General features: G+C 42.9%; 1 protein-coding gene across 12 annotated transcripts in view; it reads right to left on the bottom strand.

Annotated features, from left to right (window-relative positions):
* Positions 1–22,494, bottom strand: part of ANK3 (ankyrin 3) — a 670,144-nt gene that overhangs the window by 317,232 nt on the left and 330,418 nt on the right. For 4 of the 12 annotated variants that reach the window (XM_032842415.1, XM_032842423.1, XM_032842430.1 and 1 more), the window contains exon 1: positions 19,917–20,611. The exons of 1 other annotated variant lie outside the window; for it this stretch is intronic. In XM_032842415.1, the coding sequence (XP_032698306.1) occupies positions 19,917–20,030 (114 nt within the window). In that variant the 5' untranslated portion in view covers positions 20,031–20,611. Of the gene's footprint in view, positions 1–19,916; positions 20,612–22,494 lie in introns of those variants that run through there. 7 more of the 12 variants (XM_032842453.1, XM_032842476.1, XM_032842456.1 and 4 more) reach the window with 5 other exon arrangements.

The following is a 22,494-nucleotide window of genomic DNA, read 5'->3' as shown; positions in this document are numbered from 1 at the left end:
TCTCCTATTTTTTCACTTCTCTCCTTTAGAAATCACTGTAAATACTTTGCTCACAAAATGGAAGAACACATTAAAAAATGCCACTGTTCTAAAAGGTTTACTGTGAATATAGCAAATACTTATACTGGAGGGGAGAACAAGAATGGAACATCACAGTTCCTATCCTAAAGACTGTCACAATCTAAATCTGAAAGGCCTTTCAACTAGCATTTCTAAATTCATCATGCCTGGTGAATGACAGCCTAGACAGAAACCAATGGCTTCCATCTTTCTCAAAACAATTCAGTAATTGTTCTCCAGGCTTTTCATGTAGCAGCTCAGTGGGTCTCTGCTCTTTCAGGTGTTCCAAGTTCAGAACTTCATACTGAAAACCCAAGTTAAAAGTCAACATAATATTTTTTTGCAAAATAAAAATTATTAAGCGTTGACAGGAATCAGGGGAAGCAGGAGAAGGGGCACATCCTACACACATGTAAGCCAATCTTTCTGCATTCCTTTCTTAAAAAAAAAAAAGCTTTTATTTATTTATTTGAAAAAGAGAAAGAGAGAGAGAGAGAGAGCATGAGAAGGGAGAGGGGCAGAGGGACAGCAGCAGAGAGAGGGAGAAGCAGGCTCCCCAATGAGCAGGCAGCCCCACGCAGGACTCGATCCCAGGACCCTGAGATCACAACCTGAACCAAAGGCAGTGGCTCAACCCACTGGGCCACTCAGGTGCCCCTCCACATTTCTTTCTTAACACAAGGTATAACTAGCTTCTCAGATGCTCACATTTTTAAAAAATAAAATTTATTTTTTATTCATTTGACAAAGAGAGAGAGAGAACAAGCAAGGGGAGCAGCAGGTAGAGGGAGAAGCAGGCTCCATGCTGAGCAGGGAGCCTGATGCAGACTCAGTCCCAGGACCCTGGGATCCATGACCTGAGCCAAAAGCAGCTGCTTAACCAAATGAGCCACCCGGGTGCCCTACATACCCTAACATTTGACACAAGCTCCTACACATTCTTTTTGGCTCCTTCCTTTCTCTTAACACTCCACATTAAGCCATCCTGTCTGATCAGTCCTACCTCTTTCTACAAGTTTTCTAACTGTGCTCACACTTATCGGTGTAGAGACCTAGCTTCAATGTCCACCTCTCCCTACCCTCTTCCCCGTAGCCGTGCCCTCTCACATGGCCTCCATCTCACTCTATACACTTTCTGTATCAAGTGTAAGACTATCTTAATTCTCTCCAACTTGTCCGTCTCCCTCACTAAATTACCAGTTCCCAAAGGTCTAGAAGTACATCTTTTTTTCCTTTGGATTCCTAAAGCATATAAATATTTGTTGACCTAAAGTGCTATTGAATCAAAACAATATGTGTTTCATATTCACTGCACTACACAAATATTTCAGAATTTTTTACTTTTACGTCCAAATTAATTTGGCTAATTTTCCCATCAAAATAGTTTCACCTAACTTCAGTGTCTAAGGAGTCAGTCCATAAAAGTCTCTAAGAAGCCAACAGTTTACCTATTAAATTGGTTAACCTGAAATATGAAAAATCAACCTGTGATAAAGCTTAACACGTCACATTATTTGTTCCTCTCTTGTATCCAGCGGATATTGAACTATCTGCATCTGGTCTAAGTGAATTCTAGTGAAAACTCTTATGTTTAGAGAAGAAAGCAGAAACAAGAAGAGGAGGGCAGAAGCCAAGTAAAAGAGAGAGAAAGGACCACGCAGGATGTGTGGTTGGTACTTACTAAGGACTTCAAAAATAATTTCTGAGTCTGAGGGCTAGAGCAATGGGAAACCAGACAATGGAAAATACAGAAGACAAAGTATTGATGGGGACAGGGCTTTTGTATCGTTATAAATCTGTACTTAGCTGCTGTTTATAAATGTCCCAGTTTATTCACACATCAGTCAACCGTATGTATTTCAAAGCCAACAGAGAGACAAATCGAAAAGTGAAAGAGGAGAGAAAACCCACGTGCAGAACAGAAACAAAGTTCCTGTGAAAAGGGGCCATACAGACGCTCAATTGTCTTCTCCCTAAAATGACTGTGACCTTGGCCTCTTTTACAAAGAGAGGCCACGGTGGAGGCCGAGCTGTGTCAACACAGCATGAGCTGGACAATCTCCATGCAGAAGACTGTCAGCTCGGGGTGGCACATGACGGCACCTGGGGGAAGAATGGGGTCTTGCCGCCACATCTCATGAGGACCGGCTGAGGAAATAGGGAGCATTTCACTGGGAGAGAAGACACGGCACCAACACATCACTATCTTCCTCTATATAAATAACTGGCATATGGGTGGACAGAGCAGGGTGCGAGATTGAGTCTCAGAATAAGAGCACATATTCTAACAATTAGAACTGTCCAGAAATGGGGTGGAATATGTTTAGAGGTAGGACGTTTCCAGTCATAGGCGATTCCTAAGCAGAGTCTGACAAGCGATTCACAGAGCCATCCTCAAGGACAGGCAGGCTCTGCAGGGACCCTGGCTCCGTGACCTCGAAGGTCCCTTCCACCTCTAAGATTCCACGATGCTAGACACTCTGTGGGGATTTTCCACACAACTCTGCCCTTCAAAACTGATGTGGCTGTCCTTTACGTAAGTCCTATAGGTTTGAATTCAGACTTCTACAGTAGCTCTTCTTTTCACTGAATGAAATTATTCATTGACTCATCCTAATAAAGTAACTGAATCCTGTTTTAATCTGCAGTCCATAAATGTCACTACTAATCCATTAAATACAATTTGAGTGACTGGTATGAAAGTGGGGACAGGATAAATGGCTTTTTTTCTTACCTAGGTATCACTGTAAAATAGTCTGAAGTCATGTTTGTTATCTCAATCATGTAAATTTAAGTAAAACGTGAGTCTCTTGCACATACAACACTGTAGTTACGTAGCTTTGTGGTAGCCTGCATCAAAACATTTTCTTAAAAAATAATGGCAGGTTCCTTCTGATGAGGACATGAGAAACTAAATGAGAACTAGGTTGGAGGGTAGTTAAGTTCTTTATTGCATCCAATCCCCCACGACCTGGTGGAAAGAGGCACCCAGTCTAGGGACTTCTCCCGGGGAGAGATGGGGTAAAGGCTGATGTCTCAAGTCCCTTGGTTCAGGTGGCATGGGTGGAGGAGGAGACAGCTTTGGCAAGTCCAAGTTGGGAATGATAAAAATGAGGTGATAGTGGTAGGGTTTTTATCACCTTGCCTTTATTTTAACTCTTTCCTTTGCCCTGAGCTATTTTTCCCAAAATCTAAAGAATGTAAAAAACTAACAACAAAAACAAAAATCCCTGTATGTACTGTATAATTTAAATTTGAGTGGTGGTAAAAATAAATTTAAACAAAAGATGTCAAAAAAAGAAAAAAATAAGAAGTAAAACACTTGATCCAAGGCGTTGAAGAGCCCATGAAATAAAAGTAAAGCAAAAGCATCCGGGTCCTAGATGAGACCCTATATAATGAAAGCAGGAGTGGCCCAAAGCTGGGTGTTGAGTACTTCCCCATACGCGCTATGGCTTGGCATGCAGAAGGGTCCACTGTGCTTGAATGCTTGAGAGAGAAGAGAAATATTTAGGAAGAAGTAACACCCACTGATAACACAGGAAATTGTAAAAATGGGTAACGGACTCCTGGAGGAGGACTGTCGTCATAATCAGAGCTGGAAGGCAAGCCCCTCAAAGTTAGCAAAGCCGAGAGTTTTAGAAACAGGGAGTACAGAGGACCTCTTTCTTGCTCTGTGATCTGCCCTAGCCCCACCACAAGCCACCAGTTCTAACATGCCCTTGGGTTGTCCCAGTTTTATCACTGAAAGTGTCCTATCCTGGGAAATCCCCCATCCCAGGACAATGAAGGCTTGCTGCTCACACTGACACCCCCCCACCCCCGGTGTATAAGGCAGAGCCACAAGCCTCCAACAATCTGGAGAAAAAGCACAGAACCCTGGGTGGAGAGCTGTGTGACCACTGCCATTTATACCTTGAACAGGACAGAGCCAAGGGGGCCTGGAAGAAAACACATCAGGAATCGGGAGTAAGCCTGCTCCAAGGAATCAGTGGTCCAGAATGAGCACAAAGGAACCGCTGAAGCCTCACCACGCACTGCGTCAGGGTCCTCAATAAGTAACAGCCAAGGAAAGAGCAGCTGAAGGTGCAAACATAGGGGCCATGCCAAGATTCGAAATCGAGACTTAGGAGTCTACGGCCATACCACCTTGAACACGCCCAATCTCGTCCAAAATCGAGACTTAGGACTTCTTTCATCTAGAGACCTTCATACACAAAGGACTATAGCTCCATATGGGTTACTAAGAAATACAAAGAGTTGTAGCAGATGGGAGGAAAGAAATGACCTCCAGCAGGAGGAGAATGGGGGAGGGTGGGTCCTGCTGTCAGCCAACCACCAAGCCTGTGGTGGGATAGCTGGGGTATGTGAGCTCTGGGAAACAGAAAGGCCATCCCTCCAAAGACAAGTGAGGTCAACCAGTGTACCTGTGGAAAACGAGGTGGTGCATGGGGCACTGGCTTAGAATGAAGGACCAAGAGCACTCGGCTAAGGAGTTGCCAGAAATAAGGAGAGCAGAAAGGGAGAACCCTTCAGTCGCGGAAAAAGATGAAGTCCTAATGTCCTTCGCACCACTTTTCACAATAACAAAAATGGAAAGGAACCAAATATGCAAAAATAAGATATGAGATGGATACATTTTGGTTCATCCATAAAGTGGAATACCATAGACCCATTAAAAACCTTACAAAATTATACTTACTGACATGAACATAATGTTCAACTTGTATTGTTTCATGGGAAGAATGAGGCAAAAGAAGAGGATCATCTCCATTAATTTGGGGGTGGGGGAAGAAGAGGAAATAGAAAGGAAGAAAACAGAAGGCAAGCTAAGAAGACATTAAGTATATGCATGCTTAGAAAAATATTGAAAAAACCTATTTCAAAATGGTAACAGTAATGCTTTCTCTGAGTGACCTTAGCCTCCCTGTGCGGCATGCTGTGTCTACAATGTACATCAATTATTCACATGGTGGGAAAGACCAAGGTAAGAGGACTACCAGAATGCCCTAGAAAATGACAAGTAATCAAGCAGGGGGTAGAGGTGGCAAACAGGTATTAAATGCTGTCAAAAGCTCTAGAAGAAGTCTTCTCTGATTGGACAGTAATATTTAGCAAGCACACCTATCTGCCCACGTTTTGTCTACTTCTGTGCAATCATCCCGAGGAAACACGTGTCACAGACGGTCTCTGAAGCCCTCTCCTGAGAGCCACTGAAACAGAACTTTCGCTGACTAGCTTCCTCCAAGTAGAGTTCACTCTGGGAGTCAACGAGCAGCTGCCAGAGGGAGACCTTTAACACAGAGGTAAATCCATTAAGGTGTACCCAGGGGGAAAAGGACTGGCTTCTCACTCAATGTAGAAAAGCTGCGGAGACACCTGCATTGGAGGCGGGTGCTGCTGCAGAAGGAGCCCCAGCCACACTGAGCCATCCTGGCAAAGCCTTCGCACCTGCCCAGAACCCAAGTGTTCCTACACCCGCCACCACGTTCACTGTTCTCTCCAGAAACCTCATTTCTTTCTAATAGAAAGTAATCACAATTTGGCTTTGGATTTAACCACCTTATGTAGAATATATACAAATAATAAATATTTGGAATATATCCAATATATACATACACACATACATATATATGCACATGAATGTATAATTCTTAATATTGCATTTTACATAAATATGTCTTTTTCTCCACATACACACATGCATTTATTTACTTTTTACCCTGCTTGGAATGACCTTCAGTGAATTTACTTTCCTCATGTTAACTGACAACTCTCCCTAAATAAACTCAGCATAAAATAAACTCATTTCTTCCAAGTGGACGAGGGGAAGAGGAAAAGAGCAGGGAAGTGGGAGGAATTAACATTGGTTGAATCACTGCCCTGTGCCAGGCACTTCATGTTCAATTTAATTTTGTCTTCACAACATCTCTTTGCACTTGGTGTTATTGTGGATGAGGGCACAGAGGCTCAGAGAGGTTAAATAACCAACTGGAGACCATGCAGCAAAGAAGGGACAGTGAGGAGACTCAAACCCAAGCCTCCATGACTCCAGGGCTCACACCCAGGCCCTTTCCTCATTCCACGCAGCCTCCAAAAATCAATTTTCCTTTAATTTCAGAGATCCCCAGCAGCACTTAAAAAAAAAAAAAAAAAAGGCTGGATTAAGCCGTATATGCAGATACATCGCAGACCGCATTAATAATTTAGGTCCCGCTAAAGCTGCAAAAGCAGCTCTAGGAAAGCAGGTCAAAGCCGAGAATGCCAAATGCACCTAAGAACACTCGCCCTTCCCAACACTGCAAACAAAACCCCAACTAATCCACCAGAAAACAAAAGATAATGCCTATCAGATGCCAAATGGGTGGCTATGTAATTATTTTAATCTGATCCCATAGAAATCCACTGAAACATGTTATGTAAAATCAAGTTACAACCAACCGGTGGAGACAAGCTTTCCAGTGCAGAGCTCAGACAAAGCCCAGGAACTGGATCCACACACGACGGAGTGGGAGGAAGTGAGACTGCCTTAAATTAAGCACGCTGAGCATCTGCGGAAGACCAGACTCCTGTTAGCCCGGTCATAACACAGGCGGCAGGGAAAACACCTGTTTTGATGTATCCGTGGACCCCCTCAAACACCTAATATCAGCGGAGATGCGGTACAGTCCAAACCTTTTGAAATGAATCACAGACTAGAATTGGGGAGGATTACCTGGCTCGTTAATTCCACACTCATGAAGACGAGTGAATGTGTGAGATTCATATGCCTGGATCACCGGTATTAATATATTAATTCTCTTTGGAATAAATGTGGCTAGAACGAATGTGTACAACAAAACCATTTATTTTTAGATGGCGAAGAACAATTCCCGCTGAAGAGATAGAGTGAAGCAGGGATCCTTAACAATGGCCATTCTTCAAAGGAAAAAAATTAACAGCCTCCAGCATTTTTCATCAGTATGATTATCTTCTTATTTCAAGGCAGGCGAACGTATTTTGAGTGTTGACAGAGCTAAGTAAATACACTCATTATGTTACTGAATCAGGTTGCAGTGACCAACCACTGCACAGAGGGATAGCACGTCTTTACAGAAGAGGCAGGGGGGAACAGGGGATGGTGTGGGGATTTGGTGACCTCAGAACCTTCTGGCACATTCTCTCTCATTCACCCCTAAGCAGCTAGGTCATAAGAATGTGGCTAGGAATGACGAGACTGGGCATTTTCGGGACTAACAGAAAACAAAATACATTGTTCATGATTATGGCTTTGACAACAACTGCCTTCCTAAACAATGGTAAATCCACAGTACCGAGGTCAATTATGATTTTTTCTACCTGATTCAAAATTGCTCTGTGCTTTTCAGTAATATTTAATGTCCCCATGTAACATCTGAAGATAAAAATACAGGTTTAAGTCATGCATCATTACTTAAAAAGCACTTTGTATCTAGTATTTGTCACATAAAACAAGTGAATAATAACACTGGTAATGGGGAAGCATAAAAATGATTTAATAACTGATTAGAAAATAATGAAAAATGTAAGTAAAACCTTTCTCCAAATGTAAGAATCTGACATGAACAGTGAATAATCTATAAACAGAATAGTGAAATGGGGAAGGGGGTTCAAATTCTGCCTCTGTCTGTTCACGGTTACTGTTAAATTTGGTTTCAGAGTCTCAATCTGCTCATCTAGAAAAGGAGAATAAAGCCATCTAACTCAGAGGTTCACGAAGCATTAACCGAGAGAACAGCCTTTCACACCTGCCAATTATTTTACTGTAAGTGGAGCCTAACTTTGCAAGCAGGGTCCCTATTGATTCAAACTCAAGTGTGCTAGTAAAGCCTAAAATCATCTTTTCCAAATAATCAATCCATTTTTTTGAGATTTCAATTTTTGCCTACTCCCTTTCCCAAATTTGAGCTTTTTACTCATTGTCCTTACTGTCAAGGAAATAGAAAAAGAAAGAGTATCACTTGTAAGGCCAAAGAGGTCTTTGCTCCCCTGGCTGAGAAACTGGCAGTGCCCACAGTGACTCACTTCTAACATTTGTCAGTGCCATCAGCTCAAGGAGGGTTTCTGTTTGTTTGTTTGTTTTAATGTTAGTGCTAATTTCTTACCATTCTACAAATTATTTTTTAATTCTAATTTAGCCTCTGAAAATAAGACTGCTTTGAGTCCCTGAGTGAGTTCTTTAAAACCAGCTTCTTCAACAGCTTTCTTATAAAAACAGTAAGCATGAAACACAACACATTGGGAATATACTCGTTTCAAAAACCACATCAGCCAACACAAAATGATTTCACTGTTTACCTTCAAAAAATACAAACATTTTGGGAATGAACTGTATTCACATTTATTTTACCATTAATATAACTATGATTCTGTTGAGGTAGGCTGCGTTTCAAGTAAATGTATGACGTGAAAGTCAAATTATTTATCCATAATTATCACCCTCCCACTGTCCATCCCCCACTGTGTCCTTTTCTTTGGGGAGGGGGGCTAGCATCTCATGGTCCAGGAAAAGGTCATCTCATGGAGCCCAGTGTTCTGGGAAAATGGTGCTCTCAGTGGTGTGTTGGAAGCGATCCACATCTGATAGGGAATGGGGGGGTGAGAGGTGAGGAAGTAGTAAGTACAGGAATGGGAGAACCAGACCCACCTGGGTCTGAACACCAGATTTACTCTTACTAACCATGCAACCTTGGGCTTGCTGAAATGTTCAAGAATGGGCCTTCCGTAATCCAGAGAACTAGGATAATACCATGCATGCATGAAAATGAAGCAGAGCGGCGCCTGGGTGGCTCAGTGGGTTAAAGCCTCTGCCTTCGGCTCAGGTCATGATCCCAGGGTCTTAGGATCGAGCCCCATGTCAGGCTCTGCTCCAGGGGAGCCTGCTTCCTCCTCTCTCTCTCTGCCTTCCTCTCTGCCTGCTTGTGATCTGAGTGTGTCAAATGGATGGGTAAAATCTTAAAAAAAAAAAAAAAAGAAAAGAAAAGAAAGAAAGAAAAAGAAAATGAAGCAGAGTCATAACCTACTGAAATCATTCCAGAGAGTGCCTGGCCCACGCTAGTTCCTCAATAATTTACAGCTCAACAAAAGAAAGAAAAGAAAAGGTACATTCCTCTCCATATACTTTTGCTGTTAGGTATCGCTCTGTACTGCCCTTCTCTGAAAAGTGAAAAATCGCTGAGAGTCTACCACAAAAACGTCTAATGAGAGATATTCGGGCTTCAGGTTCCGTTTTTTCTCTTTGGCTTAGGGTGAAGAGGGGTGTCTGAACACACTGGTAATTCTAAGTGGCAGTTACCTACACGGGCCCGTTTGGTCCGGGGCAGGCTAACATGCTGTGTTTGATTGCAAGCTGCTGGGGCCGTCAGAAGTGGCAGTCTGCGAGACGGAGAGAGAAGGGGGTGCACTGGGAAGAAGACAGTCCACACGCCGCTCTGGCATCTGAAACCAGGTACAGACGGTGATAATTCCACATTGGCCAGATCATTCACTCTTCCCTAGGTCCCCAACGACCCTGAAACTGTGCCATGCCTCTGGTGGCCACAGTAGCTAGCGGAGGTGAGAGCTGACTGGTGTTGAAGTGTAGAGATCTTACAGACGTATTGCATAGCTAATATTTTTGTTTCAATAAATACATAAACTACCCAGGGAAGACTGCTTTCATTCAGCCCCCGTCAAATACTTTTCTTCCCTCTAAATATTTCAACATTTATGCCCAAGTCTGCAAAATAATGTTCATTTGTTGAAAGAACCATCTGCTACTTCCTCTATCTGTACATATGATTCTTAAGCTTTCTCTAATATCTACCTAGCCTAGCACTGAACTACTGAGAGAAGCTAATTAATAAGAGTGTTAATGAATGGAAAAATGTATTTAACATGTGAGTCTTTGGAACTATTTCTCAAAATGACAGATTTAATTCCCTGAGGGCTGTAAAAAAAAAAAATGTCTGCAAAGAACTGAACTGCCGGGCTCAAATGACTTTTTGAGGATACCAGTTTATTAGTAAAATTTCATCCATCAAATACTTTTCTGAGTGCTTGCTAGGTATAAAAGTCCTTGAAAGCATTCCCTCGTTTACTCAGCTCGTCCATTTGCTTCTTGGCTCCAGTCACTGGTTGACATGTGAGAGCCCATGCTCCACGGAAGGGAGGTTGGAAGCCCTTGCTAACTTCTCCCTTTATGCCAGGAACCTGGCAAAACGCCTTTACAGCATTTCTACTCTTTACAGTATGTACACAAGCAAAGGACTAACATCCTGGTTTGAACAATGTGGAAACTTAAACCCAACGAAATTTAGTTCAAGGCCACAGAGCTAATGAGTGGCACCTGTGATATGAATTCTTATCAAGGCCCAAAGCTCATTCTTTCCATCACTGTGGCTTGTAACCCTTACCCCTCCCCGTAACTTTCTCCTTATTGCTTAACTGCTCTATTGTTTTTAATCCTCTACTTAACAAAATTTACTGTATTTTCCTACCCTCTTCAATTGTATAGGCCTCTTAGAAAACCGTACTTCACTAGGATAAAATAATGCTGTTGGTAGTATTGAAACTACAAAGTTTTGGGGGATACCTGCATATAGCTTATGAACATTTTAGTGTCACTGGCTTCCAATTGGACTTACTTCCAACCCTCTATGGACACATTCTCTGTTCCCATTCTTTTCCACACAGTCCACATACCCTTCCACTCCCGTGGTGATGGTACTGGTTGGCTTTTGTTCTGCCAAAGGGAAAGCTATGGAGCTGGGACGTAAGAATGTTAGTCTCTATCCATTCTAATGAGCTTCATGTAAATTCAGACAGAACTGATGATATGATCCTAATTTGTAGAAAGTCACCTATAACTGAGAAATAAGTTACTGGACCCAACTAAATCTAAATTGAAATCTATACATTTTACAGGCAGCTCCTAGATCTGACAATGATGGGCCGTTCTTTTTCATGATCCCACTTTGGGTCCAGGACAGCATAATCTTCAATGAAGGGGATAAGCACCAGAAAAAATCTGAACTCTATGTAAAAGGTCTGGGTTTGTCTCTATTAATTTGCTTTCAATTCTTCTTCTTTTAACTTAGACAAACTAGAAACACCACAGCATGGGTAAAACTACAGCAGACTCCTTGTTTTCAAATGTTACCTTTCTATGCAAGTATTTTCTTTCTTTCTTTTTTTTTTTTTTTTAATTTGACAGAGATCACAAGTAGGCAGAGAAGCAGGCAGAGAGAGAGAGAGAGAGAGAGAGAGAGAGGAAGGGAAGCAGGTTCCCCGCCGAGCAGAGAGCCCGACATGGGGCTCGATCCCAGGATCCTGGGATCATGACCCCAGCCAAAGGCAGAGGTCCCAACCCACTGAGCCACCCAGGTGCCCCTATGCAAGTATTTTCTTTAGGATACTATTTGGATTATACAACTGACAGTGCAACATAGTATTTAGACATCATCAATGTTTAACCTATTCATCAATTGACAGAAGTGAACAACTCTTTGTTTCAATGACTGGATTCCTCTTAAGTTATTTTAAATGCACACTAATTTTGGGCACCTGGGGGGCTCAGTCAGTTCAGTGTCTGCCTTCAGCTCAGGGTCCTGGGATCTGGCCCCGAGTCGGGCTCCTTGCTCAACAGGAAGCCTGCTTCCCCCTTTACCCTTCCCCTCTGCTCCTGGTCTGTCTCTCACTGTATCTATCTCTCTTAAATAAATAAATACAATCTTTAAAATAAATAAGCACTAATTCAAATGTACACTAATTTAAGTGTAATGATTTAGACAATATTTACATTTTGCAGTGAAAGATAAATAATTTATAAAATTTCAGCTACTAAATAACTTTTAACATTCCCACAGTGATTATTCTTCTCACCACATAAGAATTCACCACAGATGTGTATTAGTAAGAACTTCCCTTTAAAAAAATCTATCCTACAGAGGTTCTGATAGCCCAAGCAAGGACTTAGAACCACACAGAGCTTGATTCCAAGACCAGTTATTTCTGTGGCATAACAAACTTCAGCTCAGGCTAAAGCCTCTAAACATGTGGATAACACTCTGGCATAGTGTTAGCATAACCCAGCCCCGCCCCCCAATCTATTTTTTTTCCTCTAGTCCTTCATCCCTACCTGCGTCGTGTAGTACAAGCAGAATATAAAAGAGCAGGAGGGAGACAAACCATAAGAGACTCTCAGTCTCACCAAAGAAACTGAGGGTTGCGGGGGGCAGGGGGTAGGGATAGTGTGGCTGGATTATGGACATTGGGGAGGGTATGTGCTACGGCGAGTGCTGTGAAGTATGTAAGATTGATGATTCCAGACTTGTACCACTGGGACAAGTAATATATTATATGTTAGGGGCGCCTGGGTGGCTCAGTGGGTTGAGCCTCTGCCTTTGGCTGGGGTCGTGATCTCAGGGTTCTGGGATCGAGCCCCACATCAGGTTCTCTGCCCGGCAGGGAGCCTGCTTCCCCTCTCTCTCTGCCTGCCTCTCTGCCTTCTTGTGTTCTCTCTCTTTGTCAAGTAAATAAATTAAATATTTAAAAAGAAAAAAAAAGCAGGTAGGGGTGCCTGGGTGGCTCAGTTGGTTAAGCATCTGCCTTCGGCTCAGGTCATGGTCCCAGGGTCCTGGGATCAAGCCCCACATCAGGCTCCTTGCTGAGAGACTGCTTCTCTCCCACCCTTTCCCCCTTCCTCCCTCTCGTGCTCTCTTTCTCTCTTAAATAAATGAATAAAATCTCAAAAAAAAAAAAAAGAGAGAGAGAGTATGTAGATGGGTCTACAAGTCCTTTATATTACCAGTCCCCAGCATGGTGACAGGCACAACGTAGGTACACAGTACATTTTTATTAAATGAATAGATACTGGTAAAATGTGATACGATTGATGAATTTTTTTCTAATAATATAACTACAAAAATTATAAAGCACAAGCATATCTATTGAAAACAAACGTTTTTCCATATTGTGTTTCAATAGAACACACATACACACAGAACTCTATCACCTTGTCAAAGGCAAATCAAAAAACAGAAAAGACCACGAACCTGAAGAGTATGAAGAAACAGTTCAATAGCTATAGAATGTTGCTGACAAAACTAACAACATCTTAAATAACATATTCAGACATTAATAAATGTATAATTTAGACTAACATGATCTTGCACTGATTATAATGGTAATTGATCAAGAACAAGAAAGATTAAGTTTTTTTTTAAATGAACATATGACTTCGAGAATTAAAAAATGTATCATGATAGGAACAGAAAGCATAGAGAACCAATCAGCAGACAAGTTTTATTTAATTGTTTCCTTATTCCTAAATGTCATGGAATGTGAAAGGACAAAGGCTTACAACTTTTCTATGAGTTCCATCCACCCTCTTCCAAATGGAGGAAGCGTGGAGATGGGGCAGCAACTGCTTGTGCTCCTAGGGAGCTGACCTGCCTGGTTTCAGTGAAATGACTTGGCACAATCTCTAAAGGCTCAGGTTGGAAACAGTCCATTCACTCTTCTGTTCCTTATGAGTATCAATAACAAAAGCAACAACTACAACTATATGGCCCTCGCTTCTGCCAAGCACCATTCTAATCCTAATTCACTGAACTCTCATTGCAACCCTGTGACAGAAGTATGTACTATTTTTATATTCATTTTGCAGGTGAAAAGACTGGGGCACTGAAAGGTTAAATAACTTCCCCAAGGTCACACTAGCTACCAGCGCTGGCACCTGAACTCAGACACTCTTACTCTACAGTCCATGCTCTTAGTCACTGCGTGATACTGCCTCTCATCTGTCCACCTCCCTCCCATCCACTACCTACTCCACAAGCCCCAGTTTGGTAGTAGGTGATATGATGCCACCTCTGCCCTCAAGGGACTCACAGTCTCCTGAGTGAGATACATGGGAGCTCATGATTATACTGCAGAATATCAAGGATGCTGACAGACAAATTAGACTCTGTAGACATCTGGAGTCCACATACTCAGCAAAGCAGGAAACGGAGTAGGCTCCCTTTATCTAATACAGGTCCACACAATCCTCTCCCTCAAAGGTCTAGTCACTTTAGTCCCAAACCTCCCCCTTCCTGGCATCTTGCATCATGAGTGCCATAGATGCATAGGAAACTAGGCATTGAGAAGGTCTGTAAATGTCAGGAAGCACCAAGCATCTATAGCAAGAGGTAACACTCAATTGTTCATGTCTCCTGAAATTCGTTCTCAAATCTCTACTTTGTTTCAATCCTAAAAGAGACTGCCAGATTTTTATTACAATAAACCCAATGGTGGGGCACCTGGGTAGCTCAGTCATTATATGTCTGTCTTTGGCTCAGGTCATGATCACGGGGTCCTGGGATTGAGCCCCCTCTGCAGGGAGCCTGCTTCTCCCCTCTCCCATTACTTCTTCTGTGTCCCCTCTCTCACTGTGTCTCTCTCTGTCAAATAAATAAATAAAACCTTTTAAAAAAACAAAACAAAACAATAAACCCAGTGGTTAAATACAGATTCCAAATGGGGCCTATGACCCAAGATTAAGTGTAGACCCAACAGGTATGAGCCATATGACCACAGGCAAGTTATTTATTCTCTTTAAGTCTTCATTTAGCTATTTAAAAAATGGGGATGAAAATAATGCCAGTCTCATAAAGAAGCTGTGAGGAAAAAATAGTAGAACGATCCATAGGACTCATGCCGCACATCACTGGGTATACAGTAAGCACCTAAGACACCGTGAGACTATAGCAACGTGTCTTTGAGGATGTGAAGTCCTGGTGTTGGTGACTGTCCATTTATTTTCAAAATTTAAAAAAGAAATTATTCAGATAAAACACTAAAATCTACTGCAGGGATGGGGGGGCACCTGGGTAGCTCTGTCAGTTAAGCATCTGACTCTTGATTTTGGCTCAGGTCGTGATTGCATGGTCATGGGAATGAGCCCCATGTTGGGCTCCATGCTCAGCAGGGTGTCTGCTGGAGATTCTCTTCTCTCCCCCTCTTCCTGTGCCCCTTCCCCTGTTCGTGTTCTCCCCTCCCCATCTCTCAAATAAATAAATCTTTCTAAAAAGTCTATTAACAGAGGAGAAGAAAACCAGACACCCTGCTCATACTGCAGTGGGTTAGTTAGAGATATAACGCTTGTTATTTGAGGTTCCCAGTGTCTAGGAAGTAGCTGATCGCTTAGAAGATTCTCTGAATCAAGTCCATTTTGATACACAGCTGTGAAAATATTAATTACATATGCTGTTTTGTGTTGTAGGTTAGAGCACGAGCTAGAGTTAGATGTTCCATGCTGGAATCTTAGATGTACCACTAAGCAGTACAGGAACAGATTAATGGGCTCATGCCTCTGTTTCCTCATTTGTAAAATGGGGATGATAAAAATACTTTCTTTGTAGGGTTGTGTAAAGATTAAGTGAGCCTCCACCTACAAAGCAATTTAAAATCCTACCTGGTACATTTTAAGTGGTCAATAAATGTCCTGGGAGAAAAGACATGAATCCAGGAAATTTAATTATTCATCTTCCGCTTCAAGCGAGGAACTTGGCAGTTACGCTAGAATCCGATCTCTCCCTCTCACATCCTACATCCAGTCCACTGCCAAGTTCTGTTGAGTCTTCCCCTAAATATCTCTTGGATGCAACACCCCCTCTCCACTGTCACAGTCTCTGCCCTGGTTCAGCCCCTCAGCCTCTCTCACTCCTGAATCACCACCAGCACTTCCGGACGGCCAGCCCGCCGGCTGTCTGCAGCACGGCCACCGGAGGGACGGTTCGAAACCACGCAGCTGTTGGTTTCCCTGCCTTCCACCACCATTCAAGTTGGTTCGAGTCCCTCTCCTTCGAGAGGGTGATTTCCAGCCCCAGACAAAGTCTTCAGGACCTGGCTTTGGGCTGCTTTTCCAGCTACTTTTTCTGCCATACACGCCTGTCCTCTTTGCTCCTTATTTATGTTTTTTCTCACACACCCCGATGTTCCCTCTTACTTCCACCACTTTGGGCATGGGACTCCTGCTTGCCTATCTTGCTTACTCCTCCTCCAAGGCTCAGCTTCACCAAGAACCTTCTCTGAGCCCATTTGGGTTAAACTGGGAGTCTTCCTGTGGGCTCCTGTGTGGCTCCCTTTCCATATGTTATGTAGGGGGATTAATGGTGCTCGGATCTTTCTCCTCTCTCTGCAGAGAGTTACTAGACTGTTGCCTCTCTGGGTCCTTTAGCTTTGCCTCCACAACCGGATGCCATGCCAGACCCACAGAAGTCATGCAATAAACATCTACTGACCGACTGCATGAATCCAAAAATGAAGCAATGAATATTCATTCCTGTTCTACCACTCAGTAGCTGTAGGAGTCTGACGTCGATAATTAGAAAAGATATTAATCATAAAATTAACTGTCACTTTATCCCAGTATATATTATCCTACATATATCATACATATACTATATATATCATTCATATATCATACATATATGAAAGTTTCCTTTTTTAGTGTACATTTCCTTAGAACACCTTAAAGTTGTTTGTTTTTTCATAGAGTGTATAAATATATACAAGCATACCGGTGAACATTAAGAAAACCATTGAATAAGTTAAGGTCAATTCTCATAATACCCCATATCACTGAAATGTATTTTATAGTTTACACGGAGAGAAGGCAAAATACGTAGGTAATTCCCCATCAGAGGCAATAAGGAAAGTGTGGGCCTGAGAGCATTTGTGACTAACCCTCATGAACCCATGGTAGTAGCTTAGGTCACCTACTGACTACTACCCATGGGCCAGGACCTTGCTCAGCGCAGGGGATATAAAGAGTTCCTCTCTGCAACTTGCTCAGCCAGGGCATGGAGCCTATATGAACACACCCAAGACCCTCCATCTACCTTAGGCACGCCAGCCACTCATGGCCAGCCTTAGCAGCCCATCAGGAGAAGAGAGGGAAGGGGAAAATCTATCAGGGAAGAGCAATGGGAAAGTCTGCATCAGGGAGATTCGTAATGTAGTAAAAAGCAACTTTTAAACAAAATACTCATGAAAAGATTTTGGGATTATTATTATCATTATTGTAATTTTTTTTTTGCTTTAAGTCAGAAAAACCGGTGATAAAAAGATTAAAGGTTCATCCATTCAGGTGTATATCCTTTAACAATAGAAAGATCTTTTTCTTGACACTAAACTTGTTACAGCAAGAATAAAACACATCCTTATTAAAATGCAAGGCATTATAAATTCCTAGAAGTTTCCTATTTTTTTGATTGGTAATCACTTATTCATGGTTATCAATATTCTTAACAGACCAAAGGTGGGTTTTAAAAAAAAAAAAACTGATGAAATGTGAATGCAGTGTTGATTTTATGCATGTATTATGATTTGATTATAATACTTAGTAATATCCCATACTGTGTGATGTCATGCCATATGGACAGAATCAGGAAAGGTTCACCCTGAGCTTGCTCAGACCTGAACTGCATGGGTACCATGAACGAAATTCCTTACTTTACAAATTAGATACTCTTTACATTTTTCTTAAGCTTTCCCATTTTGTGATTTTAGGAGAATACTCACTATTACTTTAATGTAATTAAAAGGTCCTACAGGATATTCTACATATGAGCAAGAGCAATGAATCCCATAATAACCTGCAAAGTATATAAAAGCAGCTTTTCCAATCGACATGGGACCTATAATATGGAGCAAAGTAAGCCACGAGCCTTAATTAGGATCTTTAGGGAAAAAAAGAAAAAGGAAAGCCCAAGTCAAAACAATTCACTTTATAGAGAGTAAGTGGTAGATATGCTCTACGACAGAAAAAAGAATCTAGATTATGTCTTCAAAGTCACGTAATCTTGACTTTATATTTTGAAAGTAGTCCCTGAAATCACTAGAATGGGAATATTTAAATCTCCTGAAATACATGTGTCTTTGAGAGGGAATATACATATCGTACTATGTCACGAATCTAGTAGTACAACAGCAATGAAAGTGTCATCCCCGAGCCACTTTCTGGATCAACTCTGTGACTGTCCTGAGAACAAAACATTTAAATCTGCTTACACATTGACATAGCGATATTGATATTTCTCCATGTTCCCTTCTGGTTGCTAAGAGATTTACACTGGACAGACTCTGTTGTATTCATAACAAAGCACTTCGGTCCACAAAGCATTTGCTTCAGCTCAGTGAGTCCAGAAGCTCCCTTTGCCTTACTCCTTCCCGATTTTGCTTCCAAGTCAAACAGGGGCCCAGGCCCCACGGCAGCAGGCCTGTCATCACCACAGGAAAGTGTGCTGCATAAGGCCGGCTCAGCCAACAACACTTACAGAGTATAAACGGCAACGGTGACGTTGTATCTTTATACAAACACACCTACCTTCCCCCATGGCTCTTAGAAGACAGTTTACCATTGTGGGAGTGGGCAAAGATGTGTGGAGAGGGGGCACTCAACAGCGACCTAACCACAGACAACCTGGCACGGTACAATTAGACCAGAACCTAGCCAAATATGGCAATTCCATAACTCTGCTGTGCAAGGCTTTGAAACATGCACTTCTGAGTCCGTACTTTTGTGAAAATGCAGTCAAGAAGTTTATTTACAAGAATATTATAAGGGGGAATGTTCTATATTTACCACCTTGCAGCAAAGCAACTGTAGCCCTCCAAACCCAATCTCGTCAAATCTGCCACGTAACAAAAGGCAGAGGCTCCTTTTCCAGATCCTAACCCTGAAGAAAACGGCAAAGGCACCAAAAATACACCCTGTCACCCCTGAGGAGAGGCACATGTGGTGGATGAAATCATTTACGAGGTACATGCATCACTGCTCAGAGCGAATTAAGATTATCTTTCCCTTGGGAATTCTCACAAAGAGACATAAAAATGCTTTATGACCCAACTTTCGTATTCAGATCACAGAGTTTTAGTCAATTTTTATTAATTGCCATGGAAGGAAAGTGCTTTGGGCCCTCACCCCCCACAGGGTACCTAGGAGTCATATTTAAGGGCACAGCCACTAAACACTCAGTAAGTACTCTCAGGTGGTAATAAAACACCACTGACCTAGAATATTCCTCCTCCTCCCCGCCACCGCCACCTTAGAATATCAGCTGGGGATGATCAATGCCTAAGCTTTAATCAGAAGCAATCATCGAGGAAGGCTTCAGGTCCCCGCTGGGCCACGGGAATTCCTGCATTCAGGATGATCCCTCTCCCCCAGCCGAGAAAAACAAACCTCAGTGATTTTAGCTTCATGTAAAAAAAGAAAGTGATTTCTGGCAGCTTATTTCCATTGCACAAGCTAACTAGAAGCACCTTAGAGAAATAAGAGGCAAGAGGAAAGAAAGAAAGGAGGGGTGGGGGAAGCAAAGCAGGAAATGACTTTTCTGCTCCGTCTTTAAGGTCACAGATCTGCCCGAGAAACGCACACAAGTGACAGTAGTTCTAGCACAAAAAACTCCTTTTCCACGAGCAAGACCTCTAACAAGTCCAAAAACCGGCTCTCCGGCCTCTCCCTCAAACTCAAGTCCCCGAAGTCCGTTTAACCTTGACGGGGCCAGGAAGAAAGTACTTTTAACTCCCTGGCAACACCTTTCTGTGTCATGCCGGCATGCCCCAGCCCCTGCGAGGAGGAGGAGGTGCACCTTCCGCATCAGCCCTGCAATCACCCCCACAGGCATGCAGCCTTCCCCCTGCCTCGCCTGTCCTGCGGCCGGGGGTAGACCGGTGGGCTTCATCACCTGTTCCCAATTTATCCCCTACACAGCACGTGAAAACAGCCCTTCATGCCTCCAACAGACGCCAGGAGATTAATAAAACAAAAAGATGCCACGCAAGATATATGCTCTGGCAGAGACCACTACCTTTTTCTTCCGATCCCGGGACCGTTTGCGGTGTTTCCTTTTTTTCTCAGTCTCTTCTTCAGCATTGATTTCTAAATCCCTGTTTTTCTTTAACTGGGAGGCTGCATGAGCCATAATGCATTTAAAAAGAGCTTCTCAAGCACGCAGGGCTTCCTCGTAGAAGGTGATCTCCTCGGGCACCTTTAGCCAGGCTTACGGCAGCATTCCAATCACTGGAGAGAAACCTTTGACCAGAAGCAGGAAGACATGCAAAATGCAAAAGATGCTGTAGAAGCTGAAGCTTTTAAAAACCCCAAAGACGGTTCCCAGACTTCATCCTCCACCTTCCTGCACCTGAACCTTTACACGAGAGTGCGGCCATCGTAATGCATTTATCGTAGTGAGAAAGACAGCTGGGACAGAGGAAGCTGTATTATGGCTGTGTCCCCTGCCACCAGCTGGAAGTGTCTAAGTGATTCCTCGGAAGGGGGAATGCTGCAAAGGATGCTTCTCTGAAGGGAAAAAATCCAGAGTCACCACACATGCAGGAGCGAAAATCCAGTACTAATTCTGAAAACCTATTTTAGAATCCTTCGAAAAAAAGACAGAGCTGCAATTTATACATCACCACTAGTTCTGCACCGAGCATAATTTAACCCGTAATAGAATGGAGCCGTTCCTACTTGAGTTTTAACTGCTGATGGGGACAAAACACATAAAATAAGATTTCACAAAATACACTACATTTCGCTATGGAGATCCTGACCACATTACAGGGGAAAACAATGCATGCATTGCTGGTCTCAACAGTGCATCCTTTATGCTGAACTATGGGCCTAAATGCATTTTATGGGAGAGGACTACAGAAGGGCCTGTTGTCTTTTAAAAACAACACGCTGATTACAACACATCATACAGAAAGACGTGAGCATGTTGGTGTATGGAACAGATGCCCAATTCAGAGGAGTTTCCCAGGACTCTCCTCTCATGTGGTCCACGGGTCGGGTGATGGGCAATCTGGGCAGCGATCAGGGTTTCGGAGACACTGACATGGAGATCTGGCTTCATGTTAGGGTTTGCTTCAATCACCTTACTATTTTTGCCACCTGAGTCCCTGCTGACTGCAGGCTCTGAATATTCATGATGGAGAAGTGAAGCAGCAGTCGCTCTCCAGGCCTGCTGGGGCCGCTTCTGCCAGGACACACACTGGAAGAAATGGCCTAAGTCACAATCACGTATACACACAGGGGATTCACACGGATTTAGCAAGAAATGGCTGAATTGAATGGTACACGGGATGGACCTAAAACACTTGAGCCCTGGTAGGAAACCCTAAATGCACCAGGAAAATGAGCGGGGTTGGTGGGGGTTAGAATGGGGGGCGGTGCAGATGGAGATAATGTTCCCCTGGAAAGACTTTGTATGTTTGCTTCCAATACCATGAGGCCATGTCCGTGTGCTTCTTCCAATTCAAGGAGTCTGTAACTTTAGAGATTGGTCCTTTTGGCTTTGCAGGGCTGACGGCTAACATGCGTGAGAGCTGGAGCAAGAGGACCAAAGGCACCGCTTGAAGAGCTGGCTGGCGTTCTCCGGAGCTGTTGTTCGACTGCTTAATAAAGAACCTCCAGTGTGAGCTCCTGCAAACAACAGCCACTCACTACATTTCAGACGTGGAGATCAAAGACCTTCCTCCCCATCCCCCTGTAGGGTGCTTCTTGACCCTCTGGTGGGCAGTAATAGGCAATGGGAAGAGAAAGATGGCAGGCGCATGGCTTTCTGGCCCGGCCGCGGGTGAATGTCACACTCCTCTCCCTGTGACTCCCTGTGAACCACTAGAAAATCACATGGGTCAAACCATTCCCAGAGGCCTACTGCGTGCGCTGATGTCCATGGGCTGCTTCCCCACACAAACCATCTCCACGTCTGGAAAGGTTCTCCTTTGCCTACCAAACCATCAGCTGGCAAAACAGAGGAGAAAATAAAGGAGGGGAATGAAATGAGACTCAGATCCAAAAGTGATAAATCACAGTTGGATCTTAGTAATAAAAATAAGTGGTTTTTCTACCAATAATTTTTTTTATTGTAATAGGAATAGATGGGATGGAGGAAAGAAAAATAAAAATTGGAACTTTTGTATAGTCTCTCCTTATATAAAATATCTTGTACTTTTGAGGAAAATTCATACACTTTCCTTTCCTTAGTTTCAGCAAGTTGAAGAGAACAGCCAGCTACAGAACTGGCTCGTTTCCCACCGGCTCCTAGACCCTTTTTTCTTCCTTTATAGACACTAATGATACTTTAAAATATATTTATAAGTATCCCTGATCAGAGTACCTCTTTGGCTGGGGCTGTAAAGCTATACTTTCCCATTGATCTCTATCAGCCAAAGCATTGTTGGAAATTAGGAAAACAGGCCACAGGTGTTTTTTAAAACTAGAATCATTCTTTGTTTCCCCCAAATTACTCAGAAGTTGAGAATCCTTCACAGCTTTAATGTTGCCCTACCATACATTTTGTGTTATGCTGGATTTTGGAGTATCCCAGTAAGTTGTTAACCCATCAAAAATAAATTCTAAGGCTTGTTTAGATTTTCTTTCCT

The sequence above is a fragment of the Lontra canadensis genome, unplaced genomic scaffold (genome assembly GCF_010015895.1).
Source record: "Lontra canadensis isolate GAN:19392208 unplaced genomic scaffold, GSC_riverotter_1.0 scaffold3, whole genome shotgun sequence".
NCBI classification, from domain to species: domain Eukaryota; kingdom Metazoa; phylum Chordata; class Mammalia; order Carnivora; family Mustelidae; genus Lontra; species Lontra canadensis.
Note: the sequence above shows the minus strand (reverse complement) of the source record. Positions and strands in the feature narration are given on the sequence as shown.